Source organism: Scyliorhinus torazame, chromosome 8, assembly GCF_047496885.1.
Source record: "Scyliorhinus torazame isolate Kashiwa2021f chromosome 8, sScyTor2.1, whole genome shotgun sequence".
NCBI classification, from domain to species: Eukaryota; Metazoa; Chordata; class Chondrichthyes; order Carcharhiniformes; family Scyliorhinidae; genus Scyliorhinus; species Scyliorhinus torazame.
The window spans coordinates 238,205,666-238,227,197 of NC_092714.1; the positions used below are offsets into that span (position 1 = coordinate 238,205,666).

General features: G+C 46.1%; 1 protein-coding gene across 3 annotated transcripts in view; it reads right to left on the reverse strand.

Moving 5' to 3' along the window:
- Nucleotides 1-4,548: 4,548 nt before the first annotated feature.
- The window catches only part of commd7 (COMM domain containing 7), a 36,400-nt gene continuing 19,416 nt past the window's right edge, over nt 4,549-21,532 (reverse strand). The window contains exons 7-9 of one of the 3 annotated variants that reach the window (XM_072514991.1): nt 14,297-14,346; nt 4,920-4,968; nt 4,549-4,836 (exon numbers count right to left, since the gene is read on the reverse strand). In XM_072514991.1, coding sequence (XP_072371092.1) covers nt 4,760-4,836; nt 4,920-4,968; nt 14,297-14,346 — 176 coding nt within the window. In that variant the 3' untranslated portion in view covers nt 4,549-4,759. Of the gene's footprint in view, nt 4,837-4,919; nt 4,969-14,296; nt 14,419-21,532 lie in introns of all 3 variants that reach the window. The other 2 variants (XM_072514990.1, XR_011948792.1) reach the window with 2 other exon arrangements.

Here is a 21,532-nt window from a genome sequence, read left to right on the forward strand (position 1 = left end):
GGGGGAGGGGGGGGGGGCGAAAAAGGGGAAACATTTGTGTGGGAAGATTGTTCCCGGAATTGCTTATATGTTGTAACTTTTTGTATATGTTTGGAATAAAATACATTTTAAAAAACTTTCCTCCGCAAAATCATGCAAATCGACAGGCAGGATAGGCGTACTAACGCAAGTGTACTCTCCCAGGCCAATTTCCCCAATATCGAGGCACTCGACCAGCTGCAATGGGCCGGCCACATTGCCCTCATGTCCAACACATGACTCCCGACACAAGTGCTCTACTCCGAGCTCCGCAATGGCAAACGATCACCAGGAGGGCAGAGAAAACACTACAAGGACACTCTGAAATCCTCCTAAATAAATGCAACATCCAGATTGACACGTGGGAATCGCTTGCATTAGAACGCACAAACTGGAGAAGCATCCGCAAAGGCGCCAATCACCTTGATGTGTCTCAGGGTGGAGCGCACAGAAGCCAAGCATAAACAGCGGAAGGAGAGCTCAGAATCCAGAGCGTCCCACCCACCCACCTCATCCAGCACCGCCTGCCAAACCTGTGGCAGAGTCTGCGGAACCAGGATTGGACCTTTCCTGGAATGGAAGCAAGTCATCCTCGACCCAGAGGGACTGCCCAGGAAGAAGGTTGTGAAAATAGAAAGAATAGAACTTAATCTTTCAACAAGAGGTCACAGATGAAAGCAGCCATTTACCACATCTGACTTCATCCATATCCATTACAGCATAGTTATTTCTTAAATAATTCCAGCATTTTTGCTTTCACTACTTCAAATTAATTTTGGGCCTTAGACTTATTGGGGGCATTTCTACATCAAAGTTAGAAGGTGACAGCTTTCAGTCCCATTTCAAACAGCACTGGTGACTGGAAAAGGAAGCTGGATTCTCTGATTTGCAGGCTAAGTGTTGATACCGGCATGGCAACAATGGCGTTTTACGCCAGAAGAAACGGCGCAACAGCTGCACCGATCTTCCGTCCTGGTGGGGGGTGAGCAGCCGCGTAGCCCCTGGCTTTACCTGTGGATAGGGCCGGAGAATGGCCAGGTCTGCGGCCGCGCTTGGCGGCAGCTGAGCCTTGCAACATGGCGCCGGCAGCGCGCAGACCTGGCCTACCAAATAATGTCCCCCAGTAACCCCCCTTGCCACCCCTGGATTATCCCCCAGCCAGCGGCAAGGCTCCTCCCCCCCCTGACTGGGGCGCCGCTGGACACAGTCCGCAGCTGCCACGCTGGGTATATGAAAAAAAATACCATAAGTGTTCCACACCGTTGGTTCTCGGCCCATCGGGGTCGGGCCTCAGGTGATGTCCTGAGGCAATCCTATGCCATTTTTTAGGGGGCAGAGCATTGCAAAAGTGGCGCCGCCCCCGATTTCGGCGGCGGCGACCTGTGAATTCCGCCCATGTTCACCAAAAACTGTGTTGACATCCAAATCAAGCCTTACCATTGGTTCGGTCAAAATATTCCTACCTGAGACAGAAGATCGAGTTTGGCCCACACTCTAGCTAGCATTAGCAATCATAGCATCATCGGAGCACTGAGTTAACATCCAGCAGAAGTTCTTACATTAGATGGATGTGTGCAACCCCTCATTATAAACAGCAGATGGGCTCTTCAGCATTGGTTGCACCCACCGAGGATAAGGCACTCTGAGAACCACAAGGAAGGCAACAGGAAATCAACTCAGCTACTCGTCTTTTAAGTGGCTCATATTCGTAGTTAAGATCTCCAGACTAACAAAGTCTGTATTGATGTCTGTTTTACTTCTTGATCACTTTGTGTGAAGAATTTGACAGAATCCTAAATGTGCTTTTTACTAGTTTGAACCTACTTTCCTTCAATTTATGCTTAAATAATTTACTTCTATATATTTCAGACTTGTTTTTATTCCTTTGTCATGTATACCTCTAGAAGATCACCTCTCAGATCCTTTGCATACTGAAAATGCTGTTTCTCCAGTCTTTTCTTATAACTCGGATTTGACCTCAGGGATAAGACTTGTAGCTCTACTGTGATTCACATCCAGTGCATCTATGTCCTCCTTATGTCCTGGTGATAAGCATCAAATCGTTACATAGGGGCAGCACGGTAGCCTTGTGGATAGCACAATTGCTTCACAGCTCCAGGGTCCCAGGTTCGATTCTGGCTTGGGTCACTGTCTGTGCGGAGTCTGCACATCCTCCCCGTGTGTGCGTGGGTTTCCTCCGGGTGCTCCGGTTTCCTCCCATAGTCCAAAGATGTGCGGGTTAGGTGGATTGGCCATGATAAATTGCCCTTAGTGTCCAAAATTGCCCTTAGTGTTGGGTGGGGTTACTGGGTTATGGGGATAGGGTGGCGGTGTTGACCTTGGGTAGGGTGCTCGGTGAGCCGGTGCAGACTCGATGGGCTGAATGGCCTCCTTCTGCACTGTAAATACTATGATAATCTAAGCTTTCTCTGAAATGTATTCCACTATGGCGATTGCTTCTTTGCATTGTTTGTACATGTTTTGTGTCAAATCTCATTGGTCTCCCTTAGTGCCTGCCGTATCTATTTCAACAGTATTCATGGAATATATATGTCCCCTATTTTTCCTTCTCATGTTGTAAGGATCCTCATGGTTAAACCTTGCGTTCCTTTATTTTCTGTTCTGCTGGCTTCTACAGTATCACAGCCTTCATTTGTAAACAAGAACCCCAGCAAAGTGCTATTTAGGGTTGTCCAAGAACTCCCCCATCCCCCCGGTACAATGTGTTTAGGCATGGTCCAGTGATGTCACATTTTGATGGACTTGGCAAGCAACCAATCAGCTCCATTGAAATCCTGGGACTTGACAAATACACAATGCGTATTGTTCCCAAAGGCTCCTATCTGTGTGGGTTTCAGTTTGTTCTGAGCTCAGAATCTGAGCAGAACTCTGATAGAGATCTCTCCCAGAAAGTGTGCAACTCGCTCTCTGATATCTTGGCTGGGGCTCACTCCAGGTAAACAGAGCAGCAAGAGTTTGCTCTCTATCCAGCCAGTGAGTAGACAGGTCGGGGGGGGGGGGAGAGAAGGGAAACTTCCAGAGTCCTCTCTCTTTTAAGGATACCAGATCACTCTACGGTCTCATGGAAGCAGAAGCTCTTTAACTGAAATAAGCTGTTGGTCAGTCTGAAGCTGACAACAGATAAGAAACGGAACAAACCTGAAGTGCATCTTCCCTGGTAAGGCTCCGGTCAATAGAAGTTAGTGTTTCTCTAGAGGGGATCCCACCGCCTGAGAATCTGACCTGAATGTTCCAGCTAGAAGATCCAAACCAGCTGGCGGTTTCAACACTCCCCATCCCGAGAAGATAGCCGACTACTACCTCAGCAGCGAAGATATTAATCTTTCATCCCATTATTTTAATACTTCCCTTCCCTAGTGTCTAAGGGTAGAGGGTGGGACGGTGAAGGGGGGGAAATAATAGATCAGCAGACTTGTTGTATTATCGCCATTACATGTGTAGCTCTTCTCTTGTTGTACATAAAGTTTTTTTGTGTTTTACTTACCAATCTGGTGCTTGTAAGTCATTGGAGCAAGCGAGGGCCAACGATTTCAAAATCTGTATACAAATTGTTGGTTAATTCAATTAAGTTGGGACTCCGGGGCCTGGAATTGACTGCGCACTCGCCCAGGGTGTCGTAACAATGTAAATGTACTTGTGTTTATTAGGTTAATCTGACAATTTTGTCCATTTATTCTCATTGTCATTTGAGCCACCTCTGATTACACTGCTTCCTAGTTTGGTTATAACTTGCAAATTTAACCACTTTGCATTGAGTTCTGGGGAAAAGCATGCAATACTCCCCTGGTACAAGTAGTCTCACTTCACTTCCCTTTAGAGTCGTTTTGGGCCACATTACCCAATGCACACTTCAAATTTAGCTTCAGTGGAAAGTATTTTCAGTTTCAATTGTAAAGGATAATTATGTAAACAGCCTTCTGATGCTCTGGCAGAACTTCTCACACTAATTGGCATTGGAAAGCGTCATCCTTTTTCATCCAAACAAAACCTGGCACCTTGGCCAAGTCGGTCACATTCTCAACTCTTAAGTCAGGGGTTGTGGATTCAAGCCCACTTTAGGATTTGAACACAATCTAGACTATCATTTCAGAGAATGTTGCTTTGCCTTATGTATTCACTTCTGGGTGAATATTAAACTGGCTGCTGGTGGACGTAGAAGATCCTGAAGCACTAAAGGCCTTAGCTAACCTTCAATTGAAAGGAAACAAGTCGATAATTCATTTTTTTTGCCGCATGGTAATTTGACTACTTTGTCAAGAGGACAGCAGGATGCAGACTTATGCTCGCTCTCACAGGAGATTCTAATCTCAGCCCAACCATCAAATAGGTGCTGAGTAGAGACAAGCTGCTTCTTCACTGAGAGAAAAAGCTGGTAAATTAGCTTCTCAAAGTGTTCCGTGGGCAGAGGGTTTAGAACAGCACCATATCCTTCCCCTCACAGCTCACAAATGATGTGTTATGTGTGAAGATGTAGAAAGAATGTAACTTTAACAAAGCAGGAAATATATGTACCAGACACAGCATAATTTTATTTACATAATAGTTAAACCCGGTTAACACTTACAACTGATGGGAACAACAGAGTTTCCCTGGACACCAACCAGAAGTTTGAATAGATAGTGAATAACAACGTTTGTTTCAGCTTAATGTACAAGTGCACTTTCTGGTCAAGTAGAAAATGATTTTGGATAAACAATTTGATGAACAATGATGCAGCAATTTAACTAAAGCATTCAAGGCTCGTCTTGGCTTGTTCCATTTCATGCAAGAAGTTATAGAATTGTGGTAGCGTCAACTCTAAACAAGTAGAAATAAAATGTATTAGTGAATAGTTAAGGAATAAAAAGAACTAAGAATTCAATTAATAAGCATATACTAACCTATGTAAACATTTTCACTTTTGTTCCCCTTCTTTATAACTAACTTTAACTGAAATGAAAAAAAAAATATTCGTTAGAAATAAGGCTACAAGCTGCACACTGAAGCCACAGAAAATGTGGAGAAATTCTCGTTCAATTCAGGGTTGATAAAGTTCATATGGTAAAATTAATAGGGGCTTTTCACAGTAACTTCATTGAAGCCTACTTGTGACAATAAGCAATGATTAATGAGCATTTGTGAATTGTGAATCACAAGATAAAGAAACTTACCTGATTTGCGGCAGTGAAGCAAAGGTTTATGGCCTTAAAATGATGAAATGCTCATTGGTGTCTACCAGCTAAGTAGTATTTGTGGTGTTTTCATTGTCTTCAGGTAATGTTTTATGAAAATGTTCTATCTTTTATTTTTCCAAATCTCTCCATGCGCTGCAGGATACCCAAACATCAGGGGAGAGCAAGATATTTACTTCCGACTCTTTGCCAATCTTCTCGTGGCTTGCAGGGGATTCTGGAGAGTAACATCCTCCATTTTTCCTTTCCCATATAGAGAAGCTATTTTGCACGTGCTGTTCCTAATAAGACCATAAGACATTGGAGCAGAATTAGGCCACTCGGCCCGTTGAGTCTGCTCCGCAATTCAATCATGGCTGATATTTTTCTCATCCCCATTCTCCTGCTTTCTCCCCATTACCCCTGATCCCCTTTTAATCAAGAACCTAGCTATCACTGTCTTAAAGACACTCAGTGATTTGGCCACCACAGCCTTCTGAGTTCCACAGATTCACCACTCTCTGGCTGAAGAAACTCCTCCTCATCTGTTTTAAAGGATCGTCCCTTTAGTCTGAGGTTGTGTCCTCTGCTTCTAGATTTTCCTACAAGTGGAAACATCCTCTCCACGTCAACTCTATCCAGGCCTCGCAGTATCCTGTAAGTTTCAATCAGATCCCCCCTCATCCTTCTAAACTAATGTGCAGGTCGAGGCTGAAAACTGAACATGCTGGGAATTAAATGCTACCATGCTTTGTCACTGTGCATCAGACCTCCCTCTGCTATCATTTGATACGGGTGTTTGTGGCCATTTATTTTCAACTCGAATAGGGATCCTTACACCAAGACTCATCCTCTTGCTTGAGTGTGATTATTTTTACTGAATAATCCACTATTGATTGTTTTGATTTACAAATGGTTCTTCATACATATCTAAACCAGCAGAATTAATTACTTATGATAGATTATCTCATCTATAACAATCCAACATAAAATAACGGGGTTAAACTTCTAACTCTGTTTTCTACCAACTCCATCCTTCTTCCTGACAAAAAACTGAGATTACATTGGTCTGTTTGCAACCGTGTTGTCATGTCTGATCTTGAGATGAGGTTCCAACCTTATAGTCATGCCATATTTAAGGTTGTCTATTTCCACCTCTGTAACATCGTCCAACTTGGCCATTGTCTTAGCTCATCAGATATTGAAACCCTCATCCATACCTTTGTTACCTCTAGACGCGACTATTCCAATGCATTACTGGCTGGTTTCCCACATTCTAACCGCTGTAAACATGAGGCCATTCAAATCTCTGCTGTCCGTGTTTCAGAATAAGTCGCAAACCCTTATAATCCCTGTACTCACTAACATGCACTGATTCCTGGTCAAGCAATGTCTTAATTTTAACATTATCAACCTTAGTTTCAAATCCCTTCATGGCCTCACTCCTTCCCATTTCTGTAATCTCCTCCAGTCCCACCACCCTCTGAGATACATGCTCTCCATTCTGGCCTTATGTGCTACCCCAATTTCAATCACTCAACCATTGGTAGCCGTGCTTTCAGTTGTCCAGGCCCCAAGCTCTGGGATACCCTCCCTATGTTTTCCTCTCTACCTCACTTTCTTCCTTTAAGACATTCCTTAAAATACACCTCTTTGGCCAAGTATTGGCCACCTGATCAAATATCACCTTATGTCGTTCGGTGTGAAATTTTGTTTCACAATGGTTTTATGAGGCACCTTTGAACGTTTTATTATTTAAAAACACTATACAAATCTAAGTTTGGTTGTGGTGCCCCTCTGTCCTTGCAAACTATCACCCAATCTCATCCTCCCTTTCCTCTCCAAATTTCTTAAATATGCCGTCGCCTCCCAAATTCATGCCTGTTTTCCCTGAACTTGGTGAATTCCCCCAATCAGGTTAGCACCTTTACCACTGTGCAAAAAAACCTATCAAAGCCAAAAATTACAATGAATGGCACTGTGATCTTGGTAAGCTATACCTCTTCAGCCTTCTCAATGTGTTTGCTGCTGTTGACATGGTTGAATACTCTATGCTCCTTCAATGCCTCTCCTTCGTCCAGTTGGATGGGGCAACACTTACCTGGTTCCTTTCTTATCTATTCAGTCAGAGCCAGAGGATCACTTTCCTGTTCCCACACTTTTAACTTCTGGTGGCCCCCATGGATCTGTCCTCTTTCTTCCTATTCCTCAGTGATATGTTATTCCTTGATAGCATCATTTGAAAAGAAGTAGACTGATGACACCAAGCTCTATTATGCCATCACCTCTCTCGAACCCTCCAGTGTCTCTAAATTGCCACACTGCTTATCTGACATCCAGTGGTGACCGAGCAGAAATTTCCTCCAACTGAATATCCTAACTAGTCACCAGCTCTCTCTCAGGCAGCTGTTTGAACCAGACTGTTAGCAATCTTGGTTTCGTACTCAGCCACAACGAGATGAATTTCTTTTTTTTTAAATTTTAAATTTAGAGTACTCAATTAATTTTTTCCAATTAAGGGGCAATTTAGCATGGCCAATCCACCTAGCCTGCACATCTTTGGGTTGTGGGGGCGAAACTCACGCAAATACGGGGTGAATGTGCAAATTCCACACGGACAGTGACTCAGAACCGGGATCGAACCTCGGACCTCAGCGGCGTGAGGCTGCAGGGCTAACCCACTGCGCCATTGTGCTGCCCCGTGAGATGAATTTCTGATCATTTATCTGCAGCTTTGTTAAGGCCACCTATTTCCACACCGCCCAATTCCATAATTTAGTTCAAGTGCTGCTTAAAGCGTCATCCATGCCTAATTTACTGCAATAACCCTCACGAGGACCACGGTGGATCACTAATCGATCTCCCCATGGGGGACGTGGAGTACGAGTTGCTATTCCAGTGTGTGGAGGCCTGCCCAGCTAGGACTCGTTAATGAGCCCTTTAAATTCTGCTTCAAGAACCAGACTGGAAGTTCTGATAGTCACAGACTGGGACATTAGCTTTGTACGTTGCGGTAGTAGCTTTATCTTTGGAGTTAAAATACACTGGGTTAGCCGCCTTCTACCTGTCTCCTGGATTACTACAGTTATCTCTCGATTTGATTATTCCAATACACATGGCAGCCCGCCCATCTTCCATTAACTTGTCATCCAAAACCCTGTCGGTATCCTAATTCGCACAAAATCCCATTCATCTATCGCCCTTATGCTGAATTACAGTGGCTTCCAGTTCGAATTCTCATCCTTTTTTCCAAATCCCCTCGGTAACTTCCTCCTGCCCTCTAACTTTAACGTGAAGGCAACAGCTTCAGAATACTCAACATTTAATTGGAGGATATTTCTGCTCTTCTAGCTGTCAGGATATAGAGATAGTTTTAACTAGTGGGTGTTAGGAATAAGATTATTCCTTTAAGGTTTAAGCTTAATTTATGTTTCGGGCGGCACAGTGGTTAGCACAGTGCCAAATCGATCCCGCCCAGGGTCACTGTCCGTGTGGAGTTTGCACATGCTCCCCTTGTCTGCGTGGGTCTCACCCCCACAACCCAAAGATGTGCTGGGTAGATGTAGATGGATTGACCATGCTAAAATTGCCCCTTAAGTGGAATTTTTAAAAATAGTTTAATTTTTATTTCTGCAGTTGTGGTAAGGTATCTTGAGTTTCAGTTTCACTTTAAACGTCGCCTGCGAGGCTTCACCTGTTTGTAAATATGCATTTTTAATTAGGCTTTATGATTCTTAATGTGGGGAAAAATCTTCTGTTGCCGAGCAACAAGGTGCCCACACAGACAGGAAAAGCAGCTTCAGTTCAGTTGGTCAGGTGACCAAGACAGAAATACACCAATTCACAGAAACTGCTGCAACAGGCAGGACATGCAAAAGGGACAGAGCACAAGTCCCAAACTAAAGAGGAAGGATCCAAAAACCAGGGAATGGGAGAGGAAAAAGTCCCAAGACAAGAGTGAAGTCAAGGAACAAGGACAGAGCCAGTTCAGTGAAGTTAAAGTTCAGGTCCTGCTCAGTGAAATTAAAAGTACGGAGCAGATGAAGAGACTCCTATTAAGGAGACAGAGCTGCAGGAAGCAGACATAAACCAAAAGTGCTGCACAAGAAATCAGAAGATCTTGAGGGGAGACCCGAGGGTTGCAACTCCTTTCCATGGGCCTGTGAAGCAGTGTGTTCTGTTATAAGACCATAAGACATTACAGCAGAATTAGGCCATTCGGCCCATCGAGCCTGCTCCATCATTCAATCATGGCTGATATGTTTCTCATCACCATTCATCTGCCTTCTCCCCATAACCCCAATTCCCTTACTAATCAAGAACCTCTCTATCTCTGTCTTAAAGACACCCAGTGACTTGGCTTCCACAGGGTTTTGTGGCAATGTGTTCCACAGATTCACCACCCTTTGCCTGAAGACATTCCTCCTCGCCTCAGTTTTAAAGGATTGTTCCTTTAGTCTGAGGCTGTGCCCTCAGATTCTAGTTTCTCCTCCTAGTGGAAACATCCTCTCCACGTTCACTCTATCTAGGCCTCTCAGTGAGCTGTAAGTTGCAATGAGATCCGCCCATATCATTCTAAACTCCATTATGTACAGACCCAGAGTCTTCAACCGCTTCTCATATGACGAGTCCTTTATTCCGGGGATCATTCTTGTGAACCTCCTCTGGAAACTCCCCAAGGTCAGTACATCCTTCCTTAGATATGGGGCCTAAAACTGCTCACAATTTTACAAATAGGGTCTGACCAGAGTCCTATCCAGCCTCAACAGTACATCCCTGCCCTTGTATTCTAGCCCCCTCAACATGAATGCTAACATTGCATTTGCCTTTCCAACTGAACCTGCTTAACCGTAAGAGAATCCTGAACTAGGACTCCTAAGTCCCTTTGCGGTTCTGATTTCCGGCTGGGGATGCGAGAGATTAATGGAAGGTGCAACTTGGATGCCGATGGTGCTCCAGAGCAGAGAAACATCGTAAGGAGAGGTTGAAACCCTGGAAGTGGATTTTTGATGAAGGCATCTGGGAGAAAGCATCGTTTGGGCGAAGATTCCAAGACATATTTTTTGAAAGTGGAGTTTGAGTGCGTGTGTCTCATCACAATTCACCTATTGGACTGTGTACTTACTGTGAACATCAGAATATGAGATAGATTTTATAACTTGTGTTATCCTTATGAATCGGTATATGCCTGTAAAGATATAGTTGTGGGTGATGGAGGAGCATATTATAGTTCATATTTTCTTGTTTAATAAATGTTTTAATCTTTTGTCAAAAGTACATTAGTCTCTGAGACTCTGTTCAGTAACCGCCCTCCACATTTCTAAACAAATAAATTAGGATCTATCAAGCCGGGTTCCACCCTGGGATCTGACTGGTCCAGTAGTAACTTCAACTGGGATTGTAACAGCATAGAATCATAGAATTTACAGTGCAGAATGAGGCCATTCGACCCATTGGGTCTGCACTGGCCCTTGGAAAGAGCACCCTATTTAAGTCCAAACATCCACAATATCCTCGTAACTCAGTAACCCCACCTCTCCTTTTGGAAACTAAAGGGCTATTTAGCATGGCCATCTTCGGACTGTGGGAGGAAACTGGAGCACCCGGAGGAAACCCATGCAGATATTACAGGGACCTGGTTGAGGGAAGGACAGGATTGGCAGCTAAACGTTCCAGGATTTAGATGTTTCAGGCGGGATAGAGGGGATGTAAAAGGGGTGGAGGAGTTGCGCTACTGGTTAGGGAGAATATCACAGCTGTACTGCGGGAGGACACCTCAGAGGGCAGCGAGGCTATATGGGTAAAGATCAGGAATAAGAAGGTGCAGTCACAATGTTGGGGGTTTACTACAGGCTTCCCAACAGCCAACGGGAGATAGAGCAGCAGACAGGTAGACAGATTTTGGAAAGGAGTAAAAGCATGGTTGTTGTGGTGGGAGACTTTAACTTCCCCAATATTGACTTGGACTCACTTAGTGCTAGGGGCTTGGACGGGGCAGAGTTTGTAAGGAGCGTCCAGGGGGACTTCATAAAACAATATGTAGATAGTCCAACTAAGGAAGGGGCTGTACTGGACCTGGTATTGGGGAATGAGCCTGGCCAGGTGGTAAAAGTTTCAGTAGGGGCGCATTTCGGGAACAGTGACCACAATTCAGTAAGTTTTAAAGTGCTGATGGACAAGGATAAAAGTGGTCCTAGGGCGAATGTGCTAAATTGGGGGAAGGCTAATTATAACAATATTAGGCGGGAACTGAAGAACCTAGATTGGGGGCGGATGTTTGAGGGTAAATCAACATCTGACATGTGGGAGGCTAATCAAATGTCAGTTGAAAGGAATTCAGGACCGACATGTTCCTGTGAGGAAGAAAGATAAATACGGCAAATTTCAGGAACCTTGGATAACAAGAGATTGTAGGCCTCGTCAAAAAGAAAAAGGAGGCATTTGTCAGGGGTAGAAGGCTGGGAACAGACAAAGCCTGTGTGAAATCTAAGGAAAGTAGGAAGGAACTTAAGCAAGGAATCAGGAGGGCTAAAAGGGGTCACGAAAAGTCATTGGCAAATAGGGTTAAGGAAAATCCCAAGGCTTTTTACATGTACATAAAAAGCAAGAGGGTAGAAAGGGTTGTCCCACTGAAGGATAGGGGAGGGAATCTATGCATGGAGCCAGAGGAAATGGGCAAGATACTAAACGAATACTTTGCATCAGTATTCACCAAAGAGAAGGAATTGGTGGATGTTGAGTCTGGAGAAGGGTGTGTAGATAGCCTGGGTCACATTGGGATCCAAAAAGACGAGGTGTTGGGCATCTTGAAAAATATTAAGGTAGATAAGTCCCCTGGGCCTGATGGGATCTACCCCAGAATACTGAAGGAGGCAAGGGAGGAAATTGCTGAGGCCTTGACAGAAATCTTTGGATCCTCACGGCCTTCAGGTGATGTCCTGGAGGACTGGAGCATAGCCCATGTTATTCCTTTGTTTAAGAAGGGTAGCAAGGATAATCGAGGGAACTACAGGCTGGTGAGCCTTACGTCAGTGGTCCGGAAATTACTGGAGAGAATTCTTCGAGACAAGATCTACTCCCATTTGGAAGCAAATGGACGTATTAGCGAGAGGCAGTACGGTTTTGTGAAGGGGAGGTTGTGTCTCACGAACTTGGTAAGAGTTTTTCGAGGAGGTCACAAAGATGATTGATGCAGGTCGGGCAGTGGATGTTATATATATGGACTTCAGTAAGGCCATTGACAAGGTCCCTCATGGCAGACTGGTACAAAAGGTGAAGTCACATGGGATCAGAGATGAGATGGCAAGATGGATACAGAACTGGCTAGGTCATAGAAGGCAGAGAGTAGCAATGGATGGGTGCTTTTCTGATTAGAGGGCTGTGACTAGTGCTGTTCCGCAGGGATCAGTGCTGGGACCTTTGCTGTTCGTAGTACATATAAATGATTTGGAGGAAATTGTAACTGGTCTGATTAGTAAGTTTGCGGACGACACAAAGGTTGGTGGAATTACGGATAGCAAAGAGGACTGTCAGAGGATACAGCAGGATTTAGATCGTTTGGAGACTTGGGCGGAGAGATGGCAGATGGAGTTTAATCCAGACAAATGTGAGGTAATGCATTTTGGAAGGTCTAATGAAGGTAGGGAATATATAGTAAATGGTAGAACCCTCAAGAGTACTGACAGTCAGGTGTACAGGTCCACAGGTCACTGAAAGGGGCAACACAGGTGGAGAAGGTAGTCAAGAAGGCATATGGCATGCTTGCCTTCATTGGTCGGGGCACTGAGTATAAAAATTTGCAAGTCATGTTGCAGCTGTATAGAACCTTAGTTAAGCCACACTTGGAGTATAGTGTTCAATTCTGGTCGCCACACTACCAGAAGGATGTGGAGGCTTTCGAGAGGGTTCAGAAGTGATTTACCAGGATGTTGCCAGTATGGAGGGCATTAGCTATGAGGAGAGGTTGAATAAACTCGGTTTGTTCTCACTGGAATGAGAGGTTGAGGGGCAACCTGATAGAGGTCTACAAAATTATGAGGGGCATAGACAGGGTGGATAGGCAGAGACTTTTTCCAGGGTAGAGGGGTCAATTACTAGGGGCATAGGTTTACGGTGCGAGGAGCAAGGTTTAGAGGAGACGTACGAGGCAAGTTTTTTAACACAGAGGGTAGTGGGTGCCTGGAACTCGCTGCCGGAGGAGGTGGTAGAAGCAGGGACGATAGTGACGTTTAAGGGGCATCTTGACAAATACATGAATAGGATGGGAATAGAGGGATACGGACCCCGGAAGTGTAGAAGATTTATGTTTAGACGGGCAGCATGGTCGGCGCAGGCTTGGAGGGCCGAAGGGCCTGTTCCTGTGCTGTACTTTTCTTTGTTTTTTGATATGGGGAGAAAGTGCAAACTCCACAGTCACCTGAGGCTGGAATTGAACCCGGGTCCCTGGAGCTGTGAGGCAGCAGTGATAACCACTGTGCCACCCACAGTGGATGTTGGACATGCAGGGTACCAAATAAAAGTCAGTGGACTGGTCCAGAGAGGTGGTGGTGAGGTAGAGCTTGGTGCTGTCAGCCTACACATGGAAACGGACCATGCAATTTCAGATGACGTCGCCGAGGGGTAGCATATTGATCAGAAATATGAGGGGCAAAGGATGGGACACCAAAGTTTAAAGTGTGGGAACATGAACAAAAGACAGTGCTGGTGATTCCCTGGCTATGACTGTACAGATAAGAATGGAACCAAGCAAATGCAGATCCACCCAGCTGTACTATAATAAAACAAAACATCTTCTAGTTACATTATCCAAAGCCTAGAGCAGCATTTGGTGATCATAGAAGATATTAATTTTATTTAAAAATCACACGGTTAAGTAGACTTTTATAATTAAAATAATAGACACTGCCTAGACTTGCTTAAAATAAATGCTATTCTTCCACATGGTGTTCATTGTCAGTGTCAATAGAAATGATAAAGAGTGGGAAGTATTCAGAACTTGGTATTTAATAATAAGACTGAAAGGGGTGCAGGTACTCATGTTTAATATAAAAGATATGGTTCTGTTGATACAAGATTATTCATCAATGCAAAAATAATAAAAGGATTACCTGCAAAAATATGCTGCCAACTTTTTGTAATTCACTGCTCCCTGCCGTCACTGCAACCAACAAAGAGAGTGTAGATGAAGCACCACTTTCTTTTTTTTTCCCTTTGGCCTTTCGGTTCCTGCCTTCGGGAAAACTTGCAATGAAACACTGACTCTTTCTGTATTAAATTTAAACTGCAGTAATGTTTTTTTTCTCAGAATACCAACTTATCAATGAATACAAACATAAGTGGGGCCCTGGAATGATTCCAGAATCTCTATCCCATTCATCTTCCTTTTGTTCACAAACATGGACATCAAGAGGTACTCAGCAGAACACCAGATTTACAGTAAAATCAAAGTCGTCCCCACACCTTTCTGACACAGAAAGCTGCATTTCTTAAGTTTAAAATAATTCATTGATGAGATGTGGGTGTCGCTGGTTAGGCCAGCTTGTATTGCCCATCCCTAGTTGCCCTTCAGATGATGGTGGTGGGTTGCCTTCTTGAACCGCTGCAGTCCTTGAGGTGTAGGTACACCCACTGTGCTGTTAGGGAGAGCCTTCCAGGATGTTGCCCCAGCCACGTGAAGGAACGGCGATATATTTCGAAGTCAGGGTGGTGAGTGACTTGGAGGGGAACCTCCAGGTGGTGGGGTTCCCAGGTATCTGCTGCTCTCATCCTTGTAGATGGCAGTGGTCATAGGTTTGGAAGGTGCTAACTAAGGAACCGTGGTGAGTTACTGCAGTCCATCTCGTAGGTGGTGCACACGGCTGCCACTGTTCGTCGGTGGTGGAGGGTTTGAATGTTTGTGGAAGGGGGAGCAATCAAGCGGGCTGCTTTGTCCTGGATGGTGCCAAACTTCTTGAGTATTGTTGGAGCTGCACTCATCCAGGCAAGTGGAGAGTGTTCCATTACACTCCTGACTTGTGCCTTGTAGATGTGGACAGGCTTTGGGGGATCAGGACGTGAGTTACTCATCGTAGGGTTCCCAGCCTTTGACCTGCCCTGGTAGCCACAGTATTAATATGGCTAGTCCAGTTTGTTGTGCTATTCACCCTGGGGTAACACGGACTGCGACAGGATGCAGATGAACTGTAAAGCATACACCAAACGTAGGCGTTGGTTCAATACGATTTATTGAACTTCTGTAACAATGCACACAGCTGGCTGTGGGTTGACACTCTACTACTCTAAGTGTACTAACTCTAGCTTACTAGACCAGGCTAGCTCTGATCCACGTGTAGAAGATGCTGACTGACATATACACCCGGACTGTCACGACAGTTGTCACCAGTGGAAAGAGGCGGAGTGCTGATGCCTCGTGTGTTTTTTATTTGGAAGCCCCCCTCTGGTGTTCTGTCTGGTGATTGGTTGTGTTCTTTCCTGTTGATTGGCTAACCTGGGTGTCTGTCACTGCCTGTTTTTACCTCATGATGTGCATGGGTGCATATTATGACATCCCCCCCTTTTAAAAAAAAATGTGTTGGTTGCTTCGAGCATATACGACATATTTACAGATATAACTATTTACAGCAAATGGCAAGTGAATGCATATGTACATGTAAGGTGTCTAGCGTGCAGATACAGAACAATATGTACAAATGAAATATTTATAAGTCCAATCTCTGGGGCTGGCGTTGGATCCTTGTCGACCGCCTGAGAGGCGGATGTGGGGACGACGGCGCCTTGACAGGTGGGATTGCAGCCAGATTGGTGGCCTCGTGGAGCGAGGCGTCCGGAAATGGCATAACGACAGCTGGGAACAGGAGATCCGGTGGTGGGCAGGTAAGTTTGCATAGTGCCCTTCTGTTGCGCCTGACAATGGATCCATCAGCCATGCGAACCACGAACGACCTGGGAGCAGCCTGTCGAACAACAACAGCTGGAGCTGACCAGCCTCCACCAGGCAACCTGATGCGAACAGCATCTTCCGGAGAGAGCACAGGCATATCAGTAGCATGAGCATCGTACGTCAGCTTTTGCCGGTTTCTGAGTTGCTGCACCTTTTGCAGCACTGGGAGGTGATCCAGGTCAGGTAAATGAATGGCCGGAGAAGTCATCCGCAGGTCACGATTCATAAGGAGTTGTGCCAGAGGCATACCGGTGTACAGAGGGGTTGCCCTGTACGCCAAGAGCGCAAGGTTAAAGTCAGAAGCTGAGTCCGCAGCCTTGCAGAGCAGTTGATTCACGATATGGACCCCTTTTTCGACCTTCCCGTTAAGATTGCGGGTAATGCGGGCTCGAGGTAATGTACTTGAACTGGTATAGCTTCGCGAAGTTGGACCACTCTTGGCTGAAGAAGCAGGGACCGTTGTCGCTCATGACTGTGAGCAGAATACCATGCCTGGCAAATGTCTCCTTGCAGGCCTTGATGACTGTCCTTGATGTGAGGTCGGACAGTTTCACCAGTTCGGGGTAACTCGAGAAGTAGTCAATTATAAGCACGTAGTCACGCCCATTGGCGTGAAAAAGGTCGATTCCCACCTTAGACCACGAAGAGGTCACAATCTCGTGTTGTTGGAGTGTTTCTTTGGGGTGAGCAGGCTGGAAATGCTGCAAGTCGCACAATTGAGGACCATGTTGGATATGTCCTCGTTGATGCCAGCCTGCCGGGTCCTGCGCCTGCATTTCTCGATACCGAGGTGTCCCTCAAGGATCTGTTTCAGCACTAAGCTCTGGAGGCTGCGAGGAATAACAATACAACCCAGCTTGAGGAGGATCCCCTCGACAACGGTTAGGTCATCCTTGACATTAAAGAACTGGGGGCATTGCCCTTTCTGCCAACCATTTGCAAGGCGATGTATGACCCGCTGCAGAAGAGGGTACTTGGCAGTCTCTTCACAAATGTTGACGACTCGTTCGTCTGAGGCGGGCAGGTCCCTGGCACAAAGTTGCACCTGTGCCTCAATTTGGCGGATGAAGTCGACCTGTTCACAGGGCGAGGTGATGGCGCGAGACAGGGCATCCGAAATGATTAGCTCCTTGTCCGGTGTGTAAACCAATTCAAAATCATACCTGCGGAGTCGAAGGAGAATGCGCTGAAGCCTGGGTGTCATGTCATTCAAGTCCTTGTGAATGATGTGGACTAGGGGTCTGTGGTCAGTCTCTACTGCGAAGGTTGGTAGACCGTAGACGTAATCATGGAACTTTACAATACCGGTGAGAAGGCCCAGGCACACTTTCTCTATCTGAGCATACCCCTGTTCAGTGGGAGTCATGGCCCGGGACACATAGGCCACTGGAGCCCAGGACGAGGAGTCATCCTTCTGGAGGAGCACCGCACCAATGCCGTCCTGGCTGGCGTCTGTGGAGATTTTTGTCTCCCGCTCTGGGTTAAAAAACGCTAGTACCGGAGCAGTGGTGAGCTTTGCCTATAACCCGAGCCACTCTGCTTGATGTGTGGGTAGCCACTGAAAGGCAGTGGACTTCTTCACCAGATGCCTGAGCCGTGGTGTGTGATGCAAGGTTGGGAATGAACTTTCCCAAGAAGTTAACCATACCCAGGAAGCGGAGTACTGCCTTTTTGTCTTCCGGGGTCTTCATGGTGTTGATGGCCTTGACTTTGTCCGAGTCCGGTTGCATGCCCTGCTGGGATATTTGATCACCCAAAAACTTGATTGATGACATGCCAAAGGAGCATTTGGCCTTGTTCAACTGGAGCCTGTTGGCATGTATGCGTCTAAAGACTTGTTGGAGACGAGATATGTGTTCCTCCGAGGTCACGGGCCATATAATGATGTCATCAACATAAACCCGCACACCCTCAATGCCCTCCAGCATCTGTCCCATGATCCTGTGAAAGATTTCAGAGGCTGAAACAATACCAAACAGCATGCGGTTGTAACAGTACCTTCCAAAAGGTGTATTAAACGTGCAGAGCTTCCTGCTGGACTCGTCCAGTTGTATCTCCCAGAAGCCACGCGATGCATCTAGCTTTGTGAAGAATTTGGCATGTGCCATCTCACTGGTTAGTTCCTCCCGGGATCAGGTAGTGTTACCGCATTATGCTTCAGTTAAGATCCTTGTGATCTATACATATGCGCAGTTCTCCAGAGGGCTTCTTCACACAGACCATCGAGCTGACCCAGTCGGTCGGTTCCATCACTTTAGAGATTATACCCTGGTCTTGGAGCTCCTGCAGCTGCGCCTTTAAACGGCCCTTCAGAGGAGCCGGCACCCGGCGTGGTGCATGGATCACAGGCGTGGCATCAGGCCTGAGTAAGATTTTGTCGCGGTACGGCAGCGTGCCCATCCCACTGAACACATCCGGGTATTGTGACAGGATTTTGTCAATGTCAGCCTGAAGATTCATATTGGCAGAGGACATGGCATGTACGCGCTGGACGAGATGGAGTAGCTTGCATGCATGGGCACCAAGAAGGGAAGCCTTGTTAGGTTTGACGATTTTGAATCGCAGTGTGGCTTTGTTGGCCTTGTTGGAGACATGCAGGTGACAAGACCCTAAAGCAGTAATGGCATTGCCATTATAATCAAGCAGCTGGCAGAAGAATTTTTGGCTGCCTTTGGATGTGAGCAAGATCTACTTGAGATATGAGATTGGCTGAAGCACCAGTGTCCAGCTTGAACTGGATGTAACAGCCCGTAACAGCCTCCCCGAACAGGCGCCGGAATGTGGCGACTAGGGGCGTTTCACAGTAACTTCATTTGAAGCCAACTTGTGACAATAAGCGATTTTCATTTCATTTCATTTCATGCTGCATTGGTTGACTTGTACGACAGCACACCATTCGTCCGCAGAATCCACGTTGAGGATGGGTAGGCGTGTGGCTGAATTTGAGGAGGTCTTGTCATACGTGGTAATGATGCCCACATGATATGGGGACTCCAGACAGTCGTCCTCTGGATCCGTGGTGTTACCAGGTTCCGAATCCAGCAGCCCTTGCTGCACACTTCGAACGCGTTTGCGTTGGAACTGGGATCGTTGGCCCACGATCGGAGGTGCAGACCTGCACAAGGCTGCATAATGCCCAGGCTTCCCACAATTTAAACATCGCCTACCTCTTGCCTTGCCTCTTAGGTGGGCGCCGCCGCAGTTCGGGCACGTCATGACGTTGACGTCGTAACGCGCCGTGTGTCGTCGCACATGCAGTGCGGTGAGCCGTTGCTCGCAGTGTGATTTTCAGCCGCTTCGTTCACCCGTCCGTGGTGCGCATGCGTGGGATCCCGGGAAAAGCACGCGAAATGACCACCTTAATCGACGCTAAGGCGCCACATTTGGGCGATGGCCTGTTCACTCTCTGCCTCGTGGGAGGCAAGTTGGTCCTGTTCTGCCGATTTAAGGCGGGAGTAGCGAATTTTCGCCTGTTCATGCACTTTACACGTCTCGATGGCTGCTGGCAGGGTCATGTTTTTTATTTTTAGGAGCTGCTCCCGCAGGGCGTCGGAGTGGGCCCCAAACAAGATCTGATCCCTGATGAGGGAATCAGCGGTGTCACCGTAGTTGCAGGATTGCGCTAATATGCGGAGATGAGTTAGAAAGGATTGGAAAGGCTCATCCTTACCCTGAAGGCATTGCTGGAAGACATAGCGCTCAAAAGCTCTCGTTCGTTTCGACTTCACAGTGACTGACGAATTTGGCTAACACGGGCTGGAACTTGGTCTTGTCCTCGCTGTCGGCAAAAGTGAGCGAATTGGAGATTTGGATGGCCTGGTCCCCCGCAGTCGATAGGAGCAGTGCGATCTTTCTGTCATCGGACGCATCCTCGAGGCCTCAATGTATAGACTGAATTTCTGCTTGAAGACCCGCCAGTTGGCGCCGACATTTCCGGAGATCCGGAGCTGTGGAGGGGCCTGGATCTTCTCCATGCCGCTGGAAGGCACTTGCGAGTCGTCACTGAATTATTCAAGGTAAATTACTTAGATGAAGTAGACACCTGATATCATATTGTGTTATTCACCCCGGGGTAACACGGACTGCAACAGGATGCAGATGAACTGTAAAGCATACACCAAACGTAGGCGTTGGTTCAATACGATTTATTGAACTTCTGTAACAATGCACACAGCTGGCTGTGGGTTGACACTCTACTACTCTAAGTGTACTAACTCTAGCTTACTAGACCAGGCTAGCTCTGATCCACGTGTAGAAGGTGCTGACTGATATATACACCCTGACTGTCACTACAGTTGTCACCAGTGGAAAGAGGTGGAGTGCTGATGCCTCGTGTGTTTTATAGTTGGAAGCCCCCCCTCTGGTGTTCTGTCTGGTGATTGGTTGTGTTCTTTCCTGTATGTTGATTGGCTAACCTGGGTGTCTGTCACTGCCTGGTTTTACCTCGTGATGTGCATGGGTGCATATTATGACACAGTTCAGTTTCTGATCAATAGTAAGCCCCAGGATGTTGATTGCGGGGGATTCAGCGATGGTAATGCTATTGAATGTCAAGCAGCGATGGTTAAATCCTCTCTTGGAGGAGATGGTCATTGCCTGGCATTTGTGTTGCGCGGAAGTGAAGCAGAATTAGACGATGATCACAGTAAGCTGTTGAATCCAGAATTTAGCCAATACAAGAGACATACAATTCATATTAACAGCGTAATACTTTACCTTATTGTACGCATCAACAGTGCTATAATTAATTACTCGGGAGTGAAATTACATCAGTATGAATGCTCGGTTATATATGCCAATGTTAGAACAATGGTTACTGTGTTGACTAGTGTAACAGTTGAGTTTTTGAGATTAATATTTTAGACAAAAAGAATTTGACTTTAGCCCAGGTCATGTTTTGGAGGGGTTTACCTTTAACTAAAACACACTCGCTTGGCACACCTAACACGGCTCTCAAAAGAATCCGCAAGATAATTGGAAGCAGTGCGTATACCAGCTGTTTATTGTCTCTCTGTGTTTCTATGAAGGATCCTCTCCCACCGTCCCCCCTCCATCGGGAGACGAAACGTTAGAGTTGCTGGGCCTGCGGTTTCAATGCCGCATGAGCATTATTTAGGTTTAATACAAAGTCTTGAACAACATATTCAGCAGTCAGTTTCATATTTCGAGGAAAGCTAGACTTGCTGTTGACCTCATTATAAAATCTACGTCGACAAACTGCCTGCTTAATATCAAGACATACATGGACCAAAATATCTTTCAGTTAAACACTTGGAAGAACGATATCACGATTTTATACCCCTTGCATTAAACTACTCCCATGCCACTGATCATGCCCTCTTCCTGCCCCAACACTCAGACTGAATCCAAATGAGGAAAGTCTATTCCACAATCAACCTAAACC